This window comes from Centroberyx gerrardi, chromosome 7 (assembly GCF_048128805.1).
Source record: "Centroberyx gerrardi isolate f3 chromosome 7, fCenGer3.hap1.cur.20231027, whole genome shotgun sequence".
NCBI lineage: Eukaryota > Metazoa > Chordata > Actinopteri > Beryciformes > Berycidae > Centroberyx > Centroberyx gerrardi.
This window is the reverse complement of record NC_136003.1, coordinates 7,618,613-7,640,449: the sequence shown is the minus strand read 5'-3', so window position 1 is coordinate 7,640,449 and position 21,837 is coordinate 7,618,613. Positions and strand designations below refer to the sequence as shown.

The following is a 21,837-nucleotide window of genomic DNA, read 5'->3' as shown; positions in this document are numbered from 1 at the left end:
ACAAAGACTTGTAACTGAAGCACCTGGTGACTCTCAATGAGTTTCAAGCAACTGTCAGATCTTCGGAGGGTGAATCTATCAGCAATTGTCAATACTTTTAATAGATGTTGTCCATAGCTTTTAATTGAACTCTACTGCTAACAGCCTCTCTCTCAACTCACCCAACTGAACCTCAGTTTGATAAATGGGACTGGGGGAGTTAAAGGCCTGAAAACACAGAAAGTAACAACCAATTTGCATTACTTTACACTTCTATTCTGACACTTCTATGATATATATTTTTTTTGCTTTTTCTTATCTGTACCTTTATACCTCAAATATGGCATAGCAACGTGAAAGTAACTGAAAGAGTACATGAGTTTGGGTACTCCCTTGGATTAGCCTACTGAGCTAAATTCCCTACTTTACAACAATATGTTATAGAGCATTTGTGACTGTCATTAATACGTCTTTCTCACCTCTGTCTTGCTTTCCTGTACTTCTAGATAAGAACGCCGTCCTAAACTGGTTCAGAACGTACATTACAGGGAGGAAATTTTTCATCTGTCTTGGAGATCATGTATCAGAGAAACATGATATAACTTCTGGTGTTGCACAAGGAAGCTGTCTTGGTCCCCTGCTTTTCTCACTATACATGCTTCCATTAGGTGATATTATCAGAGAACATATGTCAATTTCCATAGCTATGCTGATGATACACAACTATACATTTCTGTAGAGCCAAATCATGCAGATGCCTTAAGCTCCCTCACTACTTGTCTATTGGCTATCAATGATTGGATGAACACAAATTTCTTAAAACTGAATGAAGATAAGACAGAAATACTTTTGGTCGGCCCCAAAGCCAAAAGAGAAGAACTCTCCACAAGACTTGGGAACCTGAATCCCTCGATCAAATCAGAAGTAACAAGTCTGGGTGTTATCTTATTCTGATCTAAGTTTTAATTCCCATATAAACAAGGTGACCAGAACAGCATTCTTTCATCTTAGAAATATTGCCGAGGTGCGGCCCTTCCTAACCCAGAAAGATGCTGAAAAGCTAACTCACGCGTTTGTTACAAGTAGACTGGACTACTGCAACGCCCTTTTTACCGGCCTCCCAAAAAAGTCTATTGAGAGGCTTCAGCTTATCCAAAACTCTGCAGCTAGACTTATAACAAAAACAAGGAAGCAAGAGCATATCACTCTGGTTTTAGCTACATTGCACTGGCTCCCAGTGTCCTTTAGAATTGATTTTAAAGTTCTTTTACTTGTATATGTGGCGCCATGGATGTGGTACAGTTTATCATTTTGTTCAGAATTTGTATGGCTATCTATGACACCCCCCATAATATATTTTTTGGTGTTATTTGAATATTTCTTTGGTTATTTGAACAGTATTTTGTGACTGATACAGATTGCCTGCAAGCTGGATATATACCAATTTTAGCCAGTAGGTGGCAGTAGCCATACAGGGAAATCATTCACACGCGCTGTAAGCCTTGCATAGAAGTAAGCCGCGTCAGTGTGAAAGAAAGCATAGAAAGCACAGTAGCAACTGCTTGTGGCTACGGTCATCTAAAACAATATCCCATTTGTTGCTTGCAGGTGAGAAAGTATATCATGTCGCCAAGTATTGATGATGACTTGATGTTCATAAATCCCATGTTGAATGTTCGGTGTTTGTGTGTAGTAGTAGTACGATGTCAACTTGTTTTCCAGCATAGCATGCTTAGCACGAGGAATAGCTACTAGCATAGTCTCGCATGTTAGCCTATGATCGAGCTTTTGTTTCTTTGAGCTTTTACGGTTCTGGTAATGTTACAGCTTAGTAACCGTTATAAAAGATGGTGCTTGGTCATATTTTGATGATTATTGTTATTTCTTGTTTTTCTTATTATGTCAGAATATGTGCACAGGGATCATATTGGAATAGTGAGTCTGATTACAGTAGAAGTCATTTCTTGATTTATCATAATGTATTACTGTAAGCCTTGCATACAGCGCGTGTTAGGGGCGGCTGTGGCTCAGGAGGTAGAGCGGGTTGTCCACTAATCAGAAGGTCGGTGGTTCGATCCCCGGTCCAGTCCGCATGTTGAAGTGTCCTTGGGCAAGATACTGAACCCCAAATTGCTCCCGATGGTTGCGCCAGCACTCTGCGTGGTAGCTTGCCGCCATGGGTGAATGTAGGCATTGTTGTAGACCGCTTTGAGTGGTCGGTAGACTAGAAAAGCGCTATATAAATGCAGTCCATTTAGAAGTAAGCCGCGTCAGTGTGAAAGAAAGCATAGAAACCACAGTAGCAACTGCTTGTGGCTACATCTTTTATTAAAATATGGGCACCTGAATCCTGAAATGTGTCATCATTCAAAGTGTGCAACATATTTTTGGCAAGCCAGCCAGGAGGGGCTGTTAAGACGGCAGAGAGACACAGTCCCAAGAGACGAACCTAGACAACGAACCAGAACAGACAGACGTGATTGAATAAGAGACGGACATGGAGCAGCTCCAGGATGAAGTCAGCTCTGCGCTGTGGACACTCGGGAAGCCTGAACTCATCAAGGTGTGTCAGTATCTAAAGTGCAGTGAACCAGCAGAGGAGAGATTCCAAGGCCAGCACCGTCGGTCCCTAATTAGGCTGGTAGAGAGAACTTTAGATGAGATTGAGGAGGGTGAAGAAACCAAAGTGTTCCAGCAGTATCTTAGTCGCTTCCAGTCTTTCATACAATCACTACAAGAACATGACATTGGAAAATCAGAAATACCACAAACAGAGCCCAGTGAGATAGAGACATTGAAAGAGGAGTATGCTCAGCTTCAACAGGCACAGGCAGAGGCACGTCGTGTGCTTGAGGAGAAGATTGAGGCTTTGGGAGATCGACTTAGCATCACAGCAGTAGTGAGAGAGAGGGAAGTCACTGTTCCTACGCCCCCTGCAGCACCAGAGGTGACACTGAGAAAAGAGTTCAGAAACTGTGGTCAGATAGGGGAAGCCGGACAGAAGGAGAAACTCTCTTTCACCAGCCTCACTAACCAGATGGAATCTGGATTGAAGAAGGGTTACTCTGAGGCTGAAATGATTGAGGCTGTTGTTAAAGCAGTGAGCCCTGGCCTCCACCTGCGTGATCTATTGGAAATCAAGAGAGGCCTCACACTTCCCACATTAAGAACTATACTGAGAGGGCACTATAAAGTTGACTCATCATCTGACCTGCTGCATAGGCTTATGAACATCTCCCAAGACCCTAAAGAATCAGCTCAGAACTTCCTCTTCCGGGCGATGGAACTTAGGGAGAAACTGCTCTGGAAGTCTGGAGATGAGGAAGAAGAACAGTTCAGCCCAGATTTAATCCAGCGTAAATTCCTGCGCTCAATTGAGACTGGACTGCTCATTGAGGCAGTGAAGTTCCAGCTTAAACCCCACCTCAGCAACCCAAGGGTCACAGATGAAGTCTTGATAGATAAGATGAATGAGGCTGCCAGTCTCGAGCTAGAGCGACAAACCAAACTGAGAAAGAATATGACAATAAGACCACCTAAAGTGAATGAGATACACACAGAGATGCACTCCGGCAACAGTCAGCTTTCTCCCAACAATGAAACAGAGACAAACAAAGAAACAAACACAAAGAAGAAACAAGGACAATGTAAAGGGCCTGACCCAGAAACCACTAAACTCATCGAGGGTCTTAAGGCTGATGTTCTGGAAGTGAAGAAAATGTTCAGTGAGGCATTAGGGGCAACAAAGTCACACCCCAGTACTGACACAGGGCCATCCACTGCTGTGAGATGGACCAGGGGATGCCAGGCATGCAGAGAGGCACAGGTCAGTGAGTCATGTAGACACTGCTATCGCTGTGGACAGGAGGGCCATCTTTCCCATGGCTGCAGGCAGAGGAGACTAATGCAGGGAAACGGGTGGGGGCTGCTGAGCCGGGACCCACAGTAGCCCACCCGTTCTCCAGGTCCCAAGTGAATTCTGCATTTCTCAACTAAGCCCCACCACCATCACAAAGCCTATCAAGTGACGATGGAGACAGCCTACCTGCCACTCCACAGACAGACGGCAAGCAACCTACCTGTGACACACCTACCGGCTATGTTCCCTCACAGCGTCAAGTCAAGCTCATCAGTCTTATTGGGAGAAGATGTCTGGTCCAGTGTCATCTAGACCATGTGGCAGTCGAGGCCCTGTGGGACACAGGGGCACAGGCAAGCCTTATCAATGATGAATGGAGGAAATAACACCTTCCACGCAGCACAGTCAGACCACTTGCTGAGCTTTTGGGGCCAGAGCCACTGGTAGTGTTAGCAGCAAATCAGACTGAAATTCCATTTGATGGCTGGGTAGAGATAGAGTTTTATCTAGACTGTGACACACACCCAGAAAAGACATTGTTGGTCCCCATGCTGGTGTCTAGTGACCCCGGTGTGGCTGAACAACCCATTATTGGATTCAATGTGATCGAGGAAGTAGTGAGTAAGTGGGACAAGCAGCCAGAGAGTCAGCAGAATCTTCTCAGTTTCAGTGAAAACGGCAAAGTCAGTTCTCAAGTTACTGCAGACTCCAGATTCAAGTCATAACGTGGGGACAGTGCAGGCAGGGAAGAGGGGAATACACCTGGCTGCTGAGCAGATCACTACCATCTATGCTCGTGCACACATTGGAGCTCAGTTTGCAGGACAGAGTCTGTTATTTGTCCCTGATGAGTTACCACAGCTGCCTGAAGGTCTGGTCATCCAAGAGGGTCTGGTCAGTGTCAACGAGGGGAGGTCAGTATACATACCAGTTTCAATCGCTAATACCAACAAGCATGATGTCACACTGACCCCCCGCACCATTCTGGGCCATCTGCAAGAAATAAAGGCAGTGTATCCTATTACAGGGGACTCCTCCGGAAACAACAAGACACCAGCTGAACCTAAGCAAAACAAACCTGTCATTCAACTAACTGCGGTAACCACCACTCCACAGCAGGGTCAGAAGCCAACTGAGTGGGACCCTCCAGTTAAGTTAGACCACCTCAATGAAGATCAGCAGCAGATCGCGAGACAGCTGTTACGAGAAGAATGCCATGCTTTTGCTTATGATGACAAGGATGTTGGATGTATTCCTTCTTTAAATATGCATATCGCACTGCATGACACCACACCTGTACAAAAGACCTACACATCAGTGCCAAAGCCCCTACACCAGGAAGTGAAAGAATACCTCCAAGATTTGCTGGACCGTGGATGGATTTCACAGTCAAGATCACCCTACTCCTCACCGATCGTCTGCGTCAGAAAAAAGTCGGGAGAGCTGAGGCTTTGCTGTGATTATAGAAAACTCAATAGGAAGTCTGTACCAGACCGGCACCCGATTCCCAGGGTCCAAGATATGCTGGACTCTCTGCGTGGTAGCTCCTGGTTTTCAGTGCTGGACCAGGGGAAAGCATATCACCAGGGATTTCTGGACCCTGAGAGTCGGCCATTGACAGCCTTTATAACACCCTGGGGCCTTTATCAATGGAACCGCATACCGTTTGGACTCAGCTCAGCACCAGCAGAGTTCCAAAGAAGTATGGAAGACTGCCTGGTGGGTCTTCGTGATGAGATCTGCCAACCATACTTGGATGACAACCTTGTCCACTCTCCTACTTTCGACAGCCATGTGAACCACATCAGAGCCGTCCTGCAGAGATATCAGAAACACGGTGTCAAGCTCAGTGCAAAGAAATGTGAGGTCTTCAAGCGGGAAGTACGCTTCCTTGGGTGGATGGTCTCTGAAGAAGGATATACAATGGATCCAGCTGAGATTGCTCCAGTCCAAGCACTGAAGGACAGAACACCATCTACAGTGGGGGAAGTGAGCAGTATCCTTGGATTTCTCTCCTATTACAGAGCCTACGTTCCCAATTTCTCCAAAGTGGCAAAACCCCTGTACCAGCTGTTGGCCTTACCCCCAGACAGATCTCCACCTCCTGTGCCGACGACAAAAGGGAGAAAGGTCAGTGCGAAACAGAGGGGTCGTCTACCACCTAGCACACCCATTAGCTGGACCCAAAGCCACCAAGACACATTGAACACACTGATTGACTGCTTAACAGAGCCACCCATCCTGGGCTATCCTGATTTCTCAGACCCATTCGTACTACATTGTGATGCCTCACAAGAGGGCCTGGGGGCGGTGTTATATCAGAGACGAGCAGGCAAGATGAAGGTAATTGCATATGGCTCTAGGACATTAACACCTCCTGAGAAAAATTATCATATGCATTCTGGAAAATTTGTGAGCGCTTTCGGGATTATCTCTACTACACCCCACATTTCGTGGTATACACTGATAATAACCCCTTAACATACGTCCTCACAACAGCAAAATTGAACGCAACAGGCCACCAGTGGGTGGGTGAGTTGGCCGATTTTAATTTTACAATCAAGTACTGGCCTGGAAAACAGAATGTAGACGCTGATGGCCTCTCCCAGATGCCGCTGGACATTGACCAATTCATGGCCCAGTGCACAGAGGAGGTAAAGCAGGATGTAATTTGTGCTTCTGTGGACAGTGTAATGTGGCAGAGGAAGAGCCCCCTTCATTTGATCTCTACAGTCAGCCTGGATGCCATCAACCTAGTGAGAGACACCACATCACTGCCCACCAGTAAGCCACTCTCGCCAGCTGAAATCAGACTGAGTCAGGAGCAAGACCCTGTCATCGGACGTGTCCTGCAGTACAAGGCCAGCAACCATCTGCCCACAGGACAGGCCCTGAAAGCAGAATCACCTGATGTCAGAGTCTTACTGAGACAATGGAACAGACTGTATGTGGATAATGATGGAGTCCTTCACAGGAGAGCAGGGGGTAGAGAACAACTCCTCCTCCCAAAAGAGCACCATGAGACAGTGTTTACGGAGTTGCACAAAGAGATGGGACATTTGGGGGCAGAAAGGACTCGGGTTGATAAGAGATAGGTTCTACTGGCCCCGAATGCAAAGTGATGTGGAGCACTTTGTGATGCATGCCTGTGAGTGCTTGAAGAGGAAGCGGCCAAATAAGATCACCAGAGCCCCACCGACCACCATTACCACCACTTACCCATTTGAGCTGGTGTCAATAGAGTTTTTGCACCTCGAAACTTGCAAGCATGGATATGAATATATACTAATGGTGATGGATCATTTCACACACTTCGCACAGGCGTATGCAACTACAAACAAATCCGCGAAGACAGTGGTGGAAAAGGTCTTCAATGACTTTGCCCTCAAATTCGGCACGACATGGGAAGAGAATTTGAAAATAAGATGCTTGCCCAGCTGCAGAAAGTCTGTGGTGTGCGTGGATCCCACACCACACCGTATCATCCACAAGGCAATGGACAAGTGGAGCGTTTCAACAGAACCCTGTTGTCCATGCTGAGAACACTGACTGACACTGAAAAGGCTGACTGGAAAAACTCATTGGCAAAGGTAGTGCACGCCTACAATTTTTTCGCCATATTTTCTGCTGTTTGGACGCACCCCACGACTTCCCATAGACCACCTATTCAATCTGCTGGCAAAGGGGCAACAAGAAAGCTATGGAGAGTATGTGGCTGACTGGCAGGCACGGATGCAAGAGGCGTATGATATTGCATCAAAAACAGCCCACAAAGAGGCCTCAAGAGGGAAAAGATACTATACAGATACAGACAGTGATGGAGAGGACGGAGGTGAACTTGTGTGGAGGTTTCCACACCACCATGACCATGGCAGGAGATTTGCTGTACCTATTCCTGAGGCGGAGACCTGTGAGCCTGAAGTGGAGGGAACGGAGGAACCTCAGTCGGGATACGGTGAGGCAGCCTTACCTGACACTGGGGAAGAAGAGGAACCTGAGCTCCAGATAACACAGGATGATCATGAGCCGCTTGAGCAACAGGAGGAACAAGCATCTGATGAAGAGGATCAAGAGAGGGACAGAGACTCGGAATCAGAACATGAGTCATCACCTCAGCCGCTGAATGTCTACCCTCAGAGAGAGCGATGGCGACCCAGGATGCTGACATATGATGCACTGGGACAACCTACTGTCCGAGAGACTGGTATGGGCAGTATTGAGGTAAGGACACCATCTCTTTGTTCTCAGAGACTGTGGAGACCTTGGACACAGTCAGCCATAGAGACAATATGTTAGAAACTGACAAACGGTGATGGTGCTTGGTCATATTTTGATGATTATTGTTATTTCATGTGCACAGGGATCATATTGGTTAAAGTAGAAGTCATTTCTTGATTTATCATAATGTATTACTGTAAGCCTTGCATAGAAGTAAGCCGCGTCAGTGTGAAAGAAAGCATAGAAAGCACAGTAGCAACTGCTTGTGGCTACAGTCATCTAAAACAATATCCCATTTGTTGCTTGTAGAATCTTTTATTAAAATATGGGCACCTGAATCCTGAAACGTGTCATCACTCAAAGTGTGCAACATATACAAAGCTCTTAATGGCTTAGGACCAGCCTACATTACAGAATCCCTGCTGTTCTACATTCCATCAAGAGCCCTCAGGTCTTCTACTGCTGGTTTGTTAGACGTACAAAACCCCACTCAAAAGAAGATTGGGGATGCAGCCTTTTTTAACTATGCTCCTAAACTGTGGAACACCCTCCCAAAGAATATTAGAGAGGCGGGCTCTGTAAGCATTTTCAAACAAAACTTATCTTTTCAGCTTAGCTTTTAAATAGCCTTCATTTTAACTGTTTCTGTTCAGGATCCCAACAGAGCTGACACGGGCAAGTACAAATTTTCATTGGTCTTGTCCTGGTAATGCTTACACGAGTGAACACTATATGTGGGGGGGACAGAGCTTTACCCTGTATGATTCTCATCCATCTGTGGATGGTGAGATTTTTGACCAAGAGGAGAATCTATGATTCTCGTTTGCCTTAGGCAGTGAGATCTGACGTAAATACCAGATCAAGAGTAGAATCAGGAAGGACAGGGGAAAAGAAAATTAAAGAAAAACATATGGGTTCACTCACAATGTGCATCTAAAAGTGGGAGTATTTGTTGTGTTCTTTTATCTTTCTATTTTACTTGATTTGATTCTTTTAATGCAATGTATTTTGTTTGTTTTTTATATGAATTTTATCTTTTTATCTGTCTTTTATCTGCCTTTTATTGACGTAAAGCACTTTGAGCTGCATGTTGTGTATGAAAGGTGCTACACAAATAAAGGTTATTATTATTATTATATTATTATTTAAATGAAATTAAATGAGCCCTTCGGTTGCATAACACTCACTCCTAAATCAAGTTCAAAGCCAGCGTGACACGCTGCTTGACCCTGCTGGCGCACCACCAGCCCGTTTCTACACAAATGTTACGACACTTCTAGAGAACTGGCTTTTTAAGAGGAGCTCAGGCATTTTTAACGGGGAGAATGAAGACACTGGAGTTGCTTCAAGAGTATGTGGTCAGTGAAAAAGGAACCACAAGCAACCGCAGCCTCACAGAGAGGCTGCCAGATAAGCTAATAGCCTCCGCCGGGGGACGAATCAGCCCCGCTAATGCTGTTAAAGTCTTTTCATTTCATTTGAATCCACTTAACACACAGTGTAGGCCTGCTGTTGAAGGAAAACAACAATGTGCCGTCCTAGTTTAAGTACTTTCAAGAACAGAGAGTCAGATTGAATTAAAATAAAAAATATCTCTCCATCATTCTTCCCCACTCTGTCCTTGGCCTTTTGTCTCTTTCTCTCTGCGGTGTCTTGTTTCCCGTTTATTTCTGTGGAAGGGCGTGTGTGTGTGTGTGTGTGTGTGTGTTTGTGTGTGTGTGTGTGTGTGTAAAGGACATAAAACTCCAAGGCAGAGGATTCCTCAGAAATCAGCTGATAAGCGCGCAGAGTCACAGAATACCTCAGTTCACCTTTCATTTCTCAAAATAGTCTGGAATACCCTGAAAACTATGAATGAAACTGCTTCATATGATTCATACACACACAGCCCACCCCCACACACACATACACACACACAAACACACACACACACACACACAGAGACTCACACTGCGATCAGATGGTTGATCTCAATTTGAGGTAAAGCTCCAAGAAGTTAAAGTTGATATCATTGACACTTGTATAAACTGAAGATAGTATCAGTCGTAGAGTGTGACATTAACTCATGTTCCAATGTGGTACGTGTGTGTGTGTGTGTGTGTGTGCCTGCTTAGTCTGGTTCCTCCAGTTGTGATAATTATATCGTCAAACTAGTCAGGCTTTACTTGAATCAGGCTGTGAGCATATTCAGTATGACTCAACATTGTGTGTGTGTGTGTGTGTGTGTGTGTGCATGTGTGTGTCTGTGGCTATGCTCGTCTAGCCCCAAGAGAACATAAAATCCCCGCAAGAATATAAAGCCTTAGGGTTTGGTTTCAGGTGTTCAAATTAGTGCAATGATGAGGCAGAGGGTAAGACCTGGAGCTACAGGTCAGAAGGGAGCTTTAGGTTAGAAATGAAAAGTTTCACTTCAAATTGAAATTTGAAAAAGTGACACATACTGTACTCTCACAAATTTATTGAAACCACAAAATTACACCAAATTATGCCGCTTTTTTAAAGGAGAATACTGGTGTCATTTTGAGTTATAGCCCATTTACTGCTGTCTATGTCTACAAATTTTTCGGCATTTTTAAAATACAGACTTTGCAGTGTTGCACTTAGCTTGAAACAAACTGCTGCCGTGGCTAAAAGACATGGATGTGACAATGAAGTATGTAAGGTGATATGTTAGTGAGGGATTATTTCCAGGAAGACTTCCATTTCTTCTTGTGGGTGTCAGGTGACTGATGAGAAGCAGAGAGTCTATGAATGTACACAGCACTGATATGAAAACACAGTCGGGTGCAATGAAACAACAATAAAACAGAAACTCTGACCAAACAAAGTGAAGTCTTCATGTTGACTGTGGATTCTCTCGCTCTGTGGAAGTTGTATTTCATGCTGTATAAGAATGAATGGCAGCAAATAGCTTCTTCTGAAGGTAGAAAACGAGCGCTGATATCTCCAACTACACTGACTGTGTGAGGACAAAGCAGGAAGAATGTTTGGCACCAACTTAAACAAACATCCTGTATTATCCTTCAAGTGATAATGGGTAACTCTATCATTAGTGATAACACTTTTTCCAGGCTGCATCTTCTATATTTTAGAAATATGGAATCATCAACTTCAGAATGTATTATTTTTTTTCTTATTTATTTATTATTTTATCTTCAGTGTTTTGGATGTTAGAGTTTGGGGGTTTATGGTTGTGGTTCCATTGAATGTTACAGCGACAAAGCAAAAGAGTAATGTGAGTGTCTGTTTGTGTGCACAACTAGTCAAACACACACACACACACACCTATGAGTCATCCATTCAAACTCATGCAGGTATACCCACTAGGCTCCAGTCTGCCACACCCAACATGAAAAAGTGAGGCGCAATTTCCCAAGTTCACACACACACACACACACACACACACAGTCCTTTTTATTCCTTGTATCTTTTTTCTTCTTTTGTCCTTTTTATCCCTTTTGTTCCATTTCTTGTTTTTTATGTAAGGTTTTAGAGCATAATCTTTTTTATATATAAGTCCTATATATTATAAAGTGTATTATTCATAACTCGAAACTTTGAATGTGAAGTGTAACTCTTCCCCTGACCTTGATCTATCTAACCACTAACCCTAAAATTTCCCACTTCCTTGTGAGGAAATTTTGATCTACAGCAAGTACAAGAACACACACACACACACACACACACACACACACACCTCGTCATGTGGATCCTTCCCCGCAGACTCTCTCTCTCTGTCACCTCTGCCCCCGTTTCTGGTAAGTGTATGTGTGTGTGTGTGTATGCGCGTAACACAGGCCATTTACTATCAAAGTAACCCCGCCCACTTGTCACTTTACCCTACTGAGATGAATCAGTGTGGTGACAGTACTGTACGCTGCATTGTCACTCTTCCGGGCTGATTGTCACTGGCACTGCCTGACATAGTGGGGACACAGCTGTGTGGGGGTGTGTGTGTGTGTTCCCCCCTTCCACCCCCTAACTTCTCCCACTTGCTGTATGTAAGGAAGTGTTTAAAAAAAACACCTGCCTACACACGACACTGTCAAAAACAACAAAAGCAGAAGAACTTTAGTAAGGGAATCGTTTAAAAACCCATTTTATTTTCCATAAAATAGAATAATAGTGATAAAAAAATATTAATAAAAATAAACCAAAAAAAACATTTCTCATAGACAATAATGAGGTTTGCGTCTGCTTGGCAGAGAGTACAATCGAACAACAGAGACAACTTGCCTCCATACAGTACGGCTAAAAAACCAGACCTGATGAATCCAATACCATCTGACATCCAGCATGGGAAAGACTTACAAAAATCACACATGATTTGTTCAGCATATGTTCAGCAGGATCTGTAACTTATAATCCACCCACAAAAACCAATGAATCTTGTAAGTTATAAGCAGCTTATAAGTTCCATACTGCTTTAATACTATTAAACCTGTCACATATATGAACACAAAACATATATAAATCATATAAGGACGTGCTTATGTGATTTTTATAAAACCTTTTGTTATATGGGATCCTCTACCACATTTCATGTGGATTTTCTGAATGACGATCCCACATCCCAAATGTGCAAAGCTCGCTCATCCGGTGCTCCAGGAGAGGCTGAAGCGGTCGATGAGCGTGCTCGAAATTGGTTAAAAAAAAAAGGATGCTGAATGGTATTGGAGCCATCGGTGCTGGCAAACATTCATGTGCGATGTAAACATTCACATTAGAGTGTTCAAGTCTGCTACAAAACCGAGCCCGTAGTCGCTGGCCCGTGGCGATTTCAACCGTACTCTCCGCCACGTCTGGCTTCTACGAGTCCGTTGCGTTCTGAACAAAGTCCGCCATATAGACGCCGTGGTTTTCCCTCTACAGACACATTTTTGGGCCACCAGCGGACATAAACGGGCAACAACAGACCCTACGGCTGAATCCGGCAGGTCTTCCGTCTCCGTCGTAACTCCGCCGCCCCTGTAGTTTTCTCTTAATGCAGCGTTTTCCCGCTTTTCGGGCTTGTGTGCGACCGAGCTGCGGTCCATACTCGAGTCTCTGGAGGTAACGTTTACTGAAATGTCGTGCGCAGCCTCTGCCAAAAGCAACACTTGGGAGAAAGCCCGACTTGGATAAGAGTGTCTCGTACGATTCGTTTTGCAGCGTTTCAGCTCAAAACAGGGCGTCGCGTTCAACCGTACCCACGGCGATGCAGTCTTCACCTCCAACCCGTGTCGGACGGGCCTTCCCCACTCCAGCTGCCCGTTACTTGGTAAACCCCACCTTGTTAATAATAATAATAATAATAACAATAATAATAACATGGTAACACATTGCACGGTCATAGCTTGAAGGGGAACTCCAACAGAAAGTCCTGGACAACGCGGTTGATCGGCAGCTCCGGCACCCGCCTCCCTCCGCCGCACGCCTCCATGACGCGCTGCCTGCACAGCTCCTGCAGCGTGGGCTGCCATTTCCTGTACGGCACCCTCAGGCTCTTCTTTGGCGAGGCGACGTAGTGCTCCAGCAGGGCGAAGAGCGTCGGGAAGGAGCGCTCGCTGCCCGCCAGGCCGAACTTCTGCCGCTTGTAGACGATGCGCACGCTCACCGGCCCGCTCTCGGCGCGGTACGACAGCGTGAAGAACACGTCCTTCTGCCGGCTGTCGCGGATGAGGTAGCTGCCGAGCGGCGCGTCCCGCAGCATGCGGTGCGCCTCCTCCACCCCTAGGGGGCCCCAGTAGAAGCCGCTGTGCTCGAGCTTGGCGGCGGTGTCCGTGATGAGCCGGAAGTCCTTCGGGCAGCGGAAGGGAGGGAAGTGGGTGGAGATGGGGACGGGGATGGACACCAGGTCGAGCTCCGGGTCCAGGTCCCGCTCCGGGTGCGGGGCGTCCCGTCGCTGAAGCTGCTCCGGCTCCACGCGGCGGCAGGGGCTGAGGGTGAGCTGGTGCCGACGTGGTGACGACGAGGAGGGTAAGGAAGATGATGAGGAGGATGAGGAGGATGATGATGATGATGATGATGATGATGATGATGATGAGGACGAGGACGAGGAGGATGATGATGATGAGGATGACAAGTGTGTCTTGGCATGGCCTTCCACAGTGCTGTCGGCTACCATCCTACAGGGGAGAGTGGTCCCAGACCCTCTCCCATCTCTAACCACCGCACTGACATCCTGAGGGAGACAACACAGACAGACAGAGGGTTAGCATCCAAACTCTTATCATTCCCATTAACAATGACAACCCAAGGCATTTTCAATAGGCAGAACAACTGACATCTTCAAGATAAGGTCATGTAAGGCCTTGCTCTGCTCTGCTCTAACATAGGGACAAGGACTTCTGTGAATGTGTGTGTGTGTGTGTGTGTGTGTGGCATGGTCAGTTAGTTATCTTCAGTTCTGACTGTGGTTAGAAAGTCCTTTCCAGTTTCCAGTGCGCGGTACTGAGTGTGATATGAGTGGAACGTTTTTTTTGCGGTTTGGCTAGAATACTGTCAGCGCTGATGTCAGCCACAGCCTGAGTTACTGTACACTATCTGTACACACACACACACACACACACACACACACACACACACACACACACACACACACACACACTAACTTAAGAGCTTCATACAGCCTGAACCATTACAGTTTCAGGCTGAAGAATGACATATTTTGTCCTATATAATAACTTTTTAAGGATATGAATGAATTGACTATTCCTGGAAGACAATGACAGAAATGCTAAACTGACTGAACACGCCTGCAGCAAACAGTGAAAGCTGCAGCCTACAGCAAAACTTTTGGGTGGGACTCTGTTTTGCTGACATCAGAGGTAATCCTCAAAGTGATGAAAAACATACCTGAAACAATACATCACACTATCTGTATTGAGTCCACAAACCCAGACAGACTATTGTGACATCAACAGACCTACCCTGTATATGATTCAGCTTTTTCCTGCGTAGTTCAACGGGAATAACCTACTATCAGCCAAACTTCCTCAACGACACAACAAATTCTCCCTAAAGTTAGTACTATAATGTAACCAAAACATGGGATGAATTCCAGAAGAGTAAATACCGGCATGTGTTGACTTATGTTGTAATTCGGGGACATTTTTAGGCAATGTAGATGGGTACACTTGATGGATTTGGAGCCCATTTGCCAGACTTTATCTCCCCATCTACACAAAAGCTAAAGCCACACCGTCTGGAAACAGTTTGACAGGTAATCAGCACACCTGGGCACTTCTCTCCACGTCCTGAACCAATCAAAACGTGGAAAGCAAACGCCCCCCTCAATGCACGACGCCGACGCCGTCAGGAATGCGCGAGTCGTTTGGTAACGAACCAACATTTTCACCCAGTTGTGTATGCAATCTGTAACTGCACCATACAAAATCTTGCAGCGACGCAGGCTGCAACACATCACGTTCACCTTCAAAACACGTAACGTTACTGTAGGACAGCCAGTTCTTACCGTTTTGCTCCAAGTGATAACTGCAGCGGTTAAAGATTCCGTTATAGTCTGCAATCCCAAAAGTTGCACTGCGGCGATGTGATGAACCGCAAATATTCCCAAAAGGCGGAGAGCACAGGCTAAATCCTGCAGGTTACATCCGTCAGCTCGGAGGTTATGCTAGCTTGTTTTCTCGGCCGGTTAGCTGAGATTTTCACCGGTCAAATCAACGTGTTGCTGTTGTCTGTGTGAAGCTGGAGAAACGTTACCACCGCTCTTTATATTTCTCCTTCAGCTCCGCCTGTGTTTCCTAGAATTGAAACTCATTGAGCTCCTCCCCCGTCACGTATTTTAGCGTCAAGACTCCGACTTCTTTTAAACCCCATAACCGAAAGTGAAACTCCAAAGGTTTTTCTCCTCATAGTGCCAAGCTGCCCTTTCCCTGTTCACGTTTCGCTTCTTTTGAACGTATTCTAATGAGGGGAAACCGCAAAGCCACATAACAGCGGGCCGTTTACAGAAAGACAGGTGACAGGTTCGAGTAACAACTGCATGGAATATTAGAAAGTATCCTGGCATCATTAGCGTCGGTTTGCTTTAATGTGCAATGCAATTGAGTTTGGTCGTGCTGGCAACATTAAATTAATTGGCTGCTAAATTTACAGTCTACACATGCCTACCAGTGTTACTATACATTGGGGTTTTTTGTGAAGTTTTTATTTTTATGATATATCATTTTTATTTTCATCTATGTTTAGTTTTAGTTAGTTTCCAGTGTGGATTTAGTAGTATATTTTTATTTATTTATTTATTTATTTATTTTTTAATTATTTATTTTGACAAACGTTTAGTTTTTGTCTAGTTTTAGTTCTAGTTTTATTATTTTTCCACAGGTTTTTTTTTTTTTTTTTTTTTTAAGGTATAATGATAGAAGCTCAGAACAGGCATTTTGTTTGCAACAGGTGCTTTTTAATACAAATAAATCTTTTTTATATATATATACTGTATATATATATATATATATATATATACATTCTGAACTAATTTAAAGTTTGGACCACTTCAAAATGTATTCTCTTTTTCACCCTGCACACACAAAATTATAAAATAAAATAAACACATTTAACATATACTTAAGACTAATTCTCTGGTCAACACAGCTTCAAAATACACCAAAACATCAATCATCATATTGTATGCACGCTGAGTTTATGATGTGTGGTGTCCTGGCCTCAGCATTGCCCCCAAGTGGTTTATATCAACAATAATAATCCTATATTTTTAGGTTTTGGGATCGACCTAATTCGGTAGCAGTAATTAGTAGTATTAGTATTTCCACTGAACTGTCTTTAGCAGTGCAGATTTTGCATGTAGATAAAGTGGTGCTGATGAAGATAAGCTTCCGCAGCAGCACGTGTTCACTTTTATTGAACCAGGTAAGTCCCATTCAGATCGCAATCTCCTTTTCCAGGAAGATCTGGCCAAGAGATCAGCAGCAAGATGCAGAAGTTGCAGTTAGACGACATACAACAGTGCAGAGAAGCCAAATACCATTAAATCACATCAAAGGAAAGAGCAAAACTGCATTTTTTTCTATATAAATGCTCAAAAAAGCCAGCAAACCAGCCAAGTCAAGGACCAAAACTTTTTCATTCTTGACTAAACCAAAGCTCCTCATTGCTTTTGCTGCGAGATCAGTTTAAAGCCATTGCCATGCCATGATGACTCATAACCATTTCACCATAACAGTTCAGTTCATTTCAACATTACAGTTCCTCAATCGCTGTTAATAGCATTCTACAGAAACCACTCATAACAGCTGTTTCAGAGGCTTCAGCTGAAATTCATCAAGGTCCATGTCAATCCCTTTCCACTCAGAATCCCAGTCTGTGGTATGCAGTTGAGTTGGTATAATGTTTATTATATTATGTTCTTTCCAGGCCATATAGCATATACCCCTCTCCTGTCTAATTATGGATGATGGGGTCATACAGTAGTGCATAACAATACTGAAAGTTCTTGAAAAGTCTGCTAGTCATGCTATTCATGTCAAACAGAAAAAGATGAAGCAAGATCTGGCTTGTCATGACATTTATTGCCTCATCTTGCACTTTCTGGATAAGAGCGTGTCTTTAAAGTAAATGAAAATGTCACGCTGTTAGAGAGAGAGAGACAGGCTTACTGTCTCTTTAAAAGAGAGAGGCTGAGATGGACCGGCGGACTTGAAAGTTAAGGAAAGAAGGCCAATCAGCTGTTGGTGATAAACACAGAGAGGGGCAGACAGGCATGCAGCCAGACGAATGAAAGTTAAGGAAAGCCTCGGTGTCCTTCGGTTAGTTTCACTTTTACCAGGAGTAATCTGACCAATCAATCCTCCAGCAGCGCAGCATGCAAACTGTTGACTCCGTCGTGTATCTTTGTTTGGGTGTTTACGCCTCCCGCTGTGTGGGAATGAGACAGAACTCTTCAACTGATAGCTCATGTCTGTCAGCTGATGTCATGTGTTTTTCATCCAGCGGCCCACATGAGAAACAGATCATCCTGGGATCCAGACCTGTTAAAATACACTTTTGTTAAAATACCCTTCAGCATGGGGACCCACCGGAAACAGGCCTGCAACCCATTTTGGGTCCCCAGCCAGAGCTTGATAAACATGAAGAATGTGATAAAGTTCATCATTCAATATCCCCAAAAATATACATGATCCAGTCTGTGAAAGGGCCGTTATTCTGTTAACGAAGGACTTAAAGTTGCTTACTAACCTCTAAAAATGAGCAAAATTAGAGTAGGTGTCATTTTTTTAAAAAGTGAATATGATCAGTACTGATATTTAACATGAATCTTATGTATTTTTGCATATACATAACCTGCAGGGTGTGGAAAGTTCCTTTCAAAATGCAATCCATTACAGATTACTTGCTTAAATTTGTCAAAATCAGTAACTTAACATAACTCTTGGATTACTTTACTATAGAATGTACAGTTAAAGGAGGACTTTATTCCAATTTATAGGCCACAAATGTACACACACACACACACACACACACACACACACAAGGTTGGTTCATACTGAATACACCCTAATCTCTACATCCTGATCCAAGTAAGAGGAGAGATAGAGAGAGAGAGACAGGGAGAGGGAGAGACGTCTGGGATCACTGCTTTGTGGTCGGCTCTGTGTCCCGGTTGCTAGGTTACCAACAGGTTAAAGTATCTTGTTCACTAGGCTCTATCAGAAAACACACACACACACACACACACACACACACACACACACACACGCACACACACACACACACACACACACCACTGAATCTCTGCTATGTCTGTCTCTCCAGTCTGTGTGTATTGTGTATCAGTGCAGGGTGCATATCGAGAGAGTGCATGAGCAGTCACATGACGTGCAACAGTGTGCATGTGTCTCCCGTTTATTTTTATAATCATGTATAATCATGCAATTATGTGCATGCACACTAAAGTGTTTGTTTGCATGTGTTTGTGACGCATGAGTTTCATTTCTGTGAAACAGCGAGAGAGGCAAGAGAGTGGGACGGACTGAGGATCAAAGAGTGTGTGTGTGTGTGTGTGTGTGTGTGTGTGTACATTCATGTATGTACACATTTCAATACATGCAATAAAAACAATTTCAGCTGCACTGGACATCTTGCATTTGAAATCATCTGGCATCCACATTTCATTAATTCCCATAGCTTCATCATGGAAATGTGTGTAACTAAAGCCCCTTGTTTTTGTCCTGGCCCTTGCATGCAAGTATGCAGTGTGGATGGATGACAAAAGGAGTGCAAATTCAACATGACAGGGTTAGAGCAGAGAAAATCCTGCTTTGTTGCTCTTGCTACTGTTTCTCTTTTGTTCTGGTGTTATTTTTGCTTCAGCTCTCTGTGTGCTAAAGTCAACCACATGGGCTTTGCTGGTGTGTTTGTGCTGTTAAAGGCCCAATCCGCGACAATGCAGTCGATGTGAACCATACACTGCAAAAAACACACAAACACACCGATCTGTTATCTTTTCGGTAGCGGTAAAGTATTCAGCTGCATGTTGACACCGGCACGCAAAACCATGCTCTGAAAGAAACGTTCCAACACAACTACTCAAAGGCAGCTAAGCAAAATGTGATGATGATGTGTTATGCATGTTAGCTAGTCTAACCGCACTATATCCTAAGGCCGGATAGCTTAGCCAGGTGTGTGCCAGGTTGCTCACCAGCCGGATTCAGTCGAAACTTTGCCACAGGAACCCCTACTCTAAGATTAAAAATTAATTATAGTTTGGTTCTGACAAGGAAAAGAATATAGCGTCGTTACCTGTCCCGACATCCTCTTGCGGAGCTAAGGAAGACCTGCTGCTCGCTCCACTCGACTTGAGCACGGGTGGAGTGCGTGCGTGTGTGTGTGTGTGTGAGGGAGGCAGGGGTGGGGTGGGGTGGTAAGGGTGGACCACAACCAAAGCTGCTCGCTGTAATGTTGCTTCCATCCCTATAAAACAAGACAGACGCTATGATTTATACAATGCGACTTGTCTCATCTGGAATTGGACAGGCTTCACTCTTCGCTCTATTTTAGTCTGCTCCGACAGGACTCTGTGTGTGTGTGTGTGTGTGTGTGTGTGTGTTACAAAGATCTTCCCTCCCAGTCAGAAAAACAACACTGCCATTCTTCCACTGGAACCTGAAAACCGAACACGCAACTTTAAATCCAGGCTTTAGACCTATCCATGTTCACCATTCACCACCTCTTGGCCGATTCTTGCACAATTCCCTACGGAGTCGCTCGGCCTCTAGTTCAGCTTCACTTCATTTTTGTGTCCTATCTGCTTATAGCTTATATGTGTTTGTCTGTGTATTCATGTTGGTGCGTGTCAGTGTGTGTGAGTGCAAGTATTCGCTGTGTTTATCCTGCGTTTTTCTTTTGTCAGCGATAATTACATCTTTTTTTGCCTGTTACACCCATCACCCGTCCTGGAAGGTGAATTCCTTATGAAGTCCTTCCCTTAGCTTCTTCCATTGTTTTTCCCTCATGAGGTTTTTCGTGGGAGTTTGCTCTTGTTCTCGTTGAGGGTCTAAGTTTGCGGGGCGTCATTTTAATTTGTCATTTTCATAAAGTGGCTGCTGTGAAGCCCTTTGACACCGTAACAGTGTTTAAAGGCTGTACAAATAAAGTTGACAGTCCACACATGGTCACTATCTCCTCGCTGCGGTACAGAATGTGCTTTCGTTATGACGACGACTGGATGACAATGTCCAGAAAGGCGCCGAGCTGCTTCACTGTGGAGCACAGGCGAGCTCTACTTTCATTTTCAAATTTCATAAACCCATGACATGATAAGGGTTATCGGCATTTACTGCTACACGGCAAACAAGGATGATAAGAAATGAATGCATACGGCAGTAAATAGTGTGTGCTCTACATTTGCGATATGCTTCCAGTAAACATTACACACACCGCAGAACACACTGCAGACATTATGCACCTCCTTCATATTACACTTTTGTTTTACTGTAACCGACAGTAATAAACCAGGCACATCCCAAGCGTTGTGCCAGATGATGGATGAGAATACTACTACTACTGCTAATAATAATTAACTTCATTTATGTAACACTTATCTAAAAGCATAGCTTACAAGAAGGCATCAAAACAAGAGTAGTCAAATGAGGCAGCAAGAGAAAATACAGTAAAAGAATGGTGAAATCAGATAAAAGAAACAACACAAGGTTAAAAGTGGGCAGCGTCAAAAACAATTACATGAGTCTATAAAATGTGATATGCAAGATGATACTGATATAGCAGGCCTAAATTCCTCAGGCAGGTTTGTTCATTATTATTACTGCATGTTTGGCAAAGCACCAGGGTGATTTCATAGTGTTTCATACTGTTACTGTACATAATAGCAGCCAACCAGAGAGCGGAAAATTACCAGATGCCAAAAACACTGGTACATTTTTGCTGTGGTTTGTAAGTTAATTCCATATATTACATATAGTGTAACCTGGATAAAGTCTCTTTTCTCCTATTGTTGAGTCTGAGTAGGAGTTGATGCAACAGCAGAGATAAACCTGCAAGCCCCGACAACGACCTGGTTCAATTCCAAGTAAATTTAATCCAGTTGTTCCTGTATACTCATTCAAAACAGAAGAAGAGCTGGAATGAAAGTGGAAGTACAGCTGCAGAGAAGAAGCTGCAGTTCCATGAATTTGGTCTGATTATAGTATAAGTGCTGTAAAGTCATCGGGATGTTTATTGCCGTGTAATTCAGAAAGAGGAAAACACACACACACACACACACACACACACACACACACACACACACACACACACACACACAC

At 44.2% G+C, this 21,837-nt stretch overlaps 1 protein-coding gene across 1 annotated transcript; it reads right to left on the bottom strand.

The window, feature by feature from the left end:
• Positions 1-12,155: 12,155 nt before the first annotated feature.
• Positions 12,156-15,772, bottom strand: socs1a (suppressor of cytokine signaling 1a). The gene is made up of 2 exons (XM_071912242.2): positions 15,513-15,772; positions 12,156-14,219 (listed from the first exon to the last, which is right to left on the bottom strand). The coding sequence occupies exon 2, from the start codon at positions 14,160-14,162 to the stop codon at positions 13,386-13,388; it is 777 nt and encodes a 258-aa protein (XP_071768343.2). The 5' UTR covers positions 14,163-14,219; positions 15,513-15,772; the 3' UTR covers positions 12,156-13,385.
• Between the last annotated feature and the right edge of the window lie 6,065 nt (positions 15,773-21,837).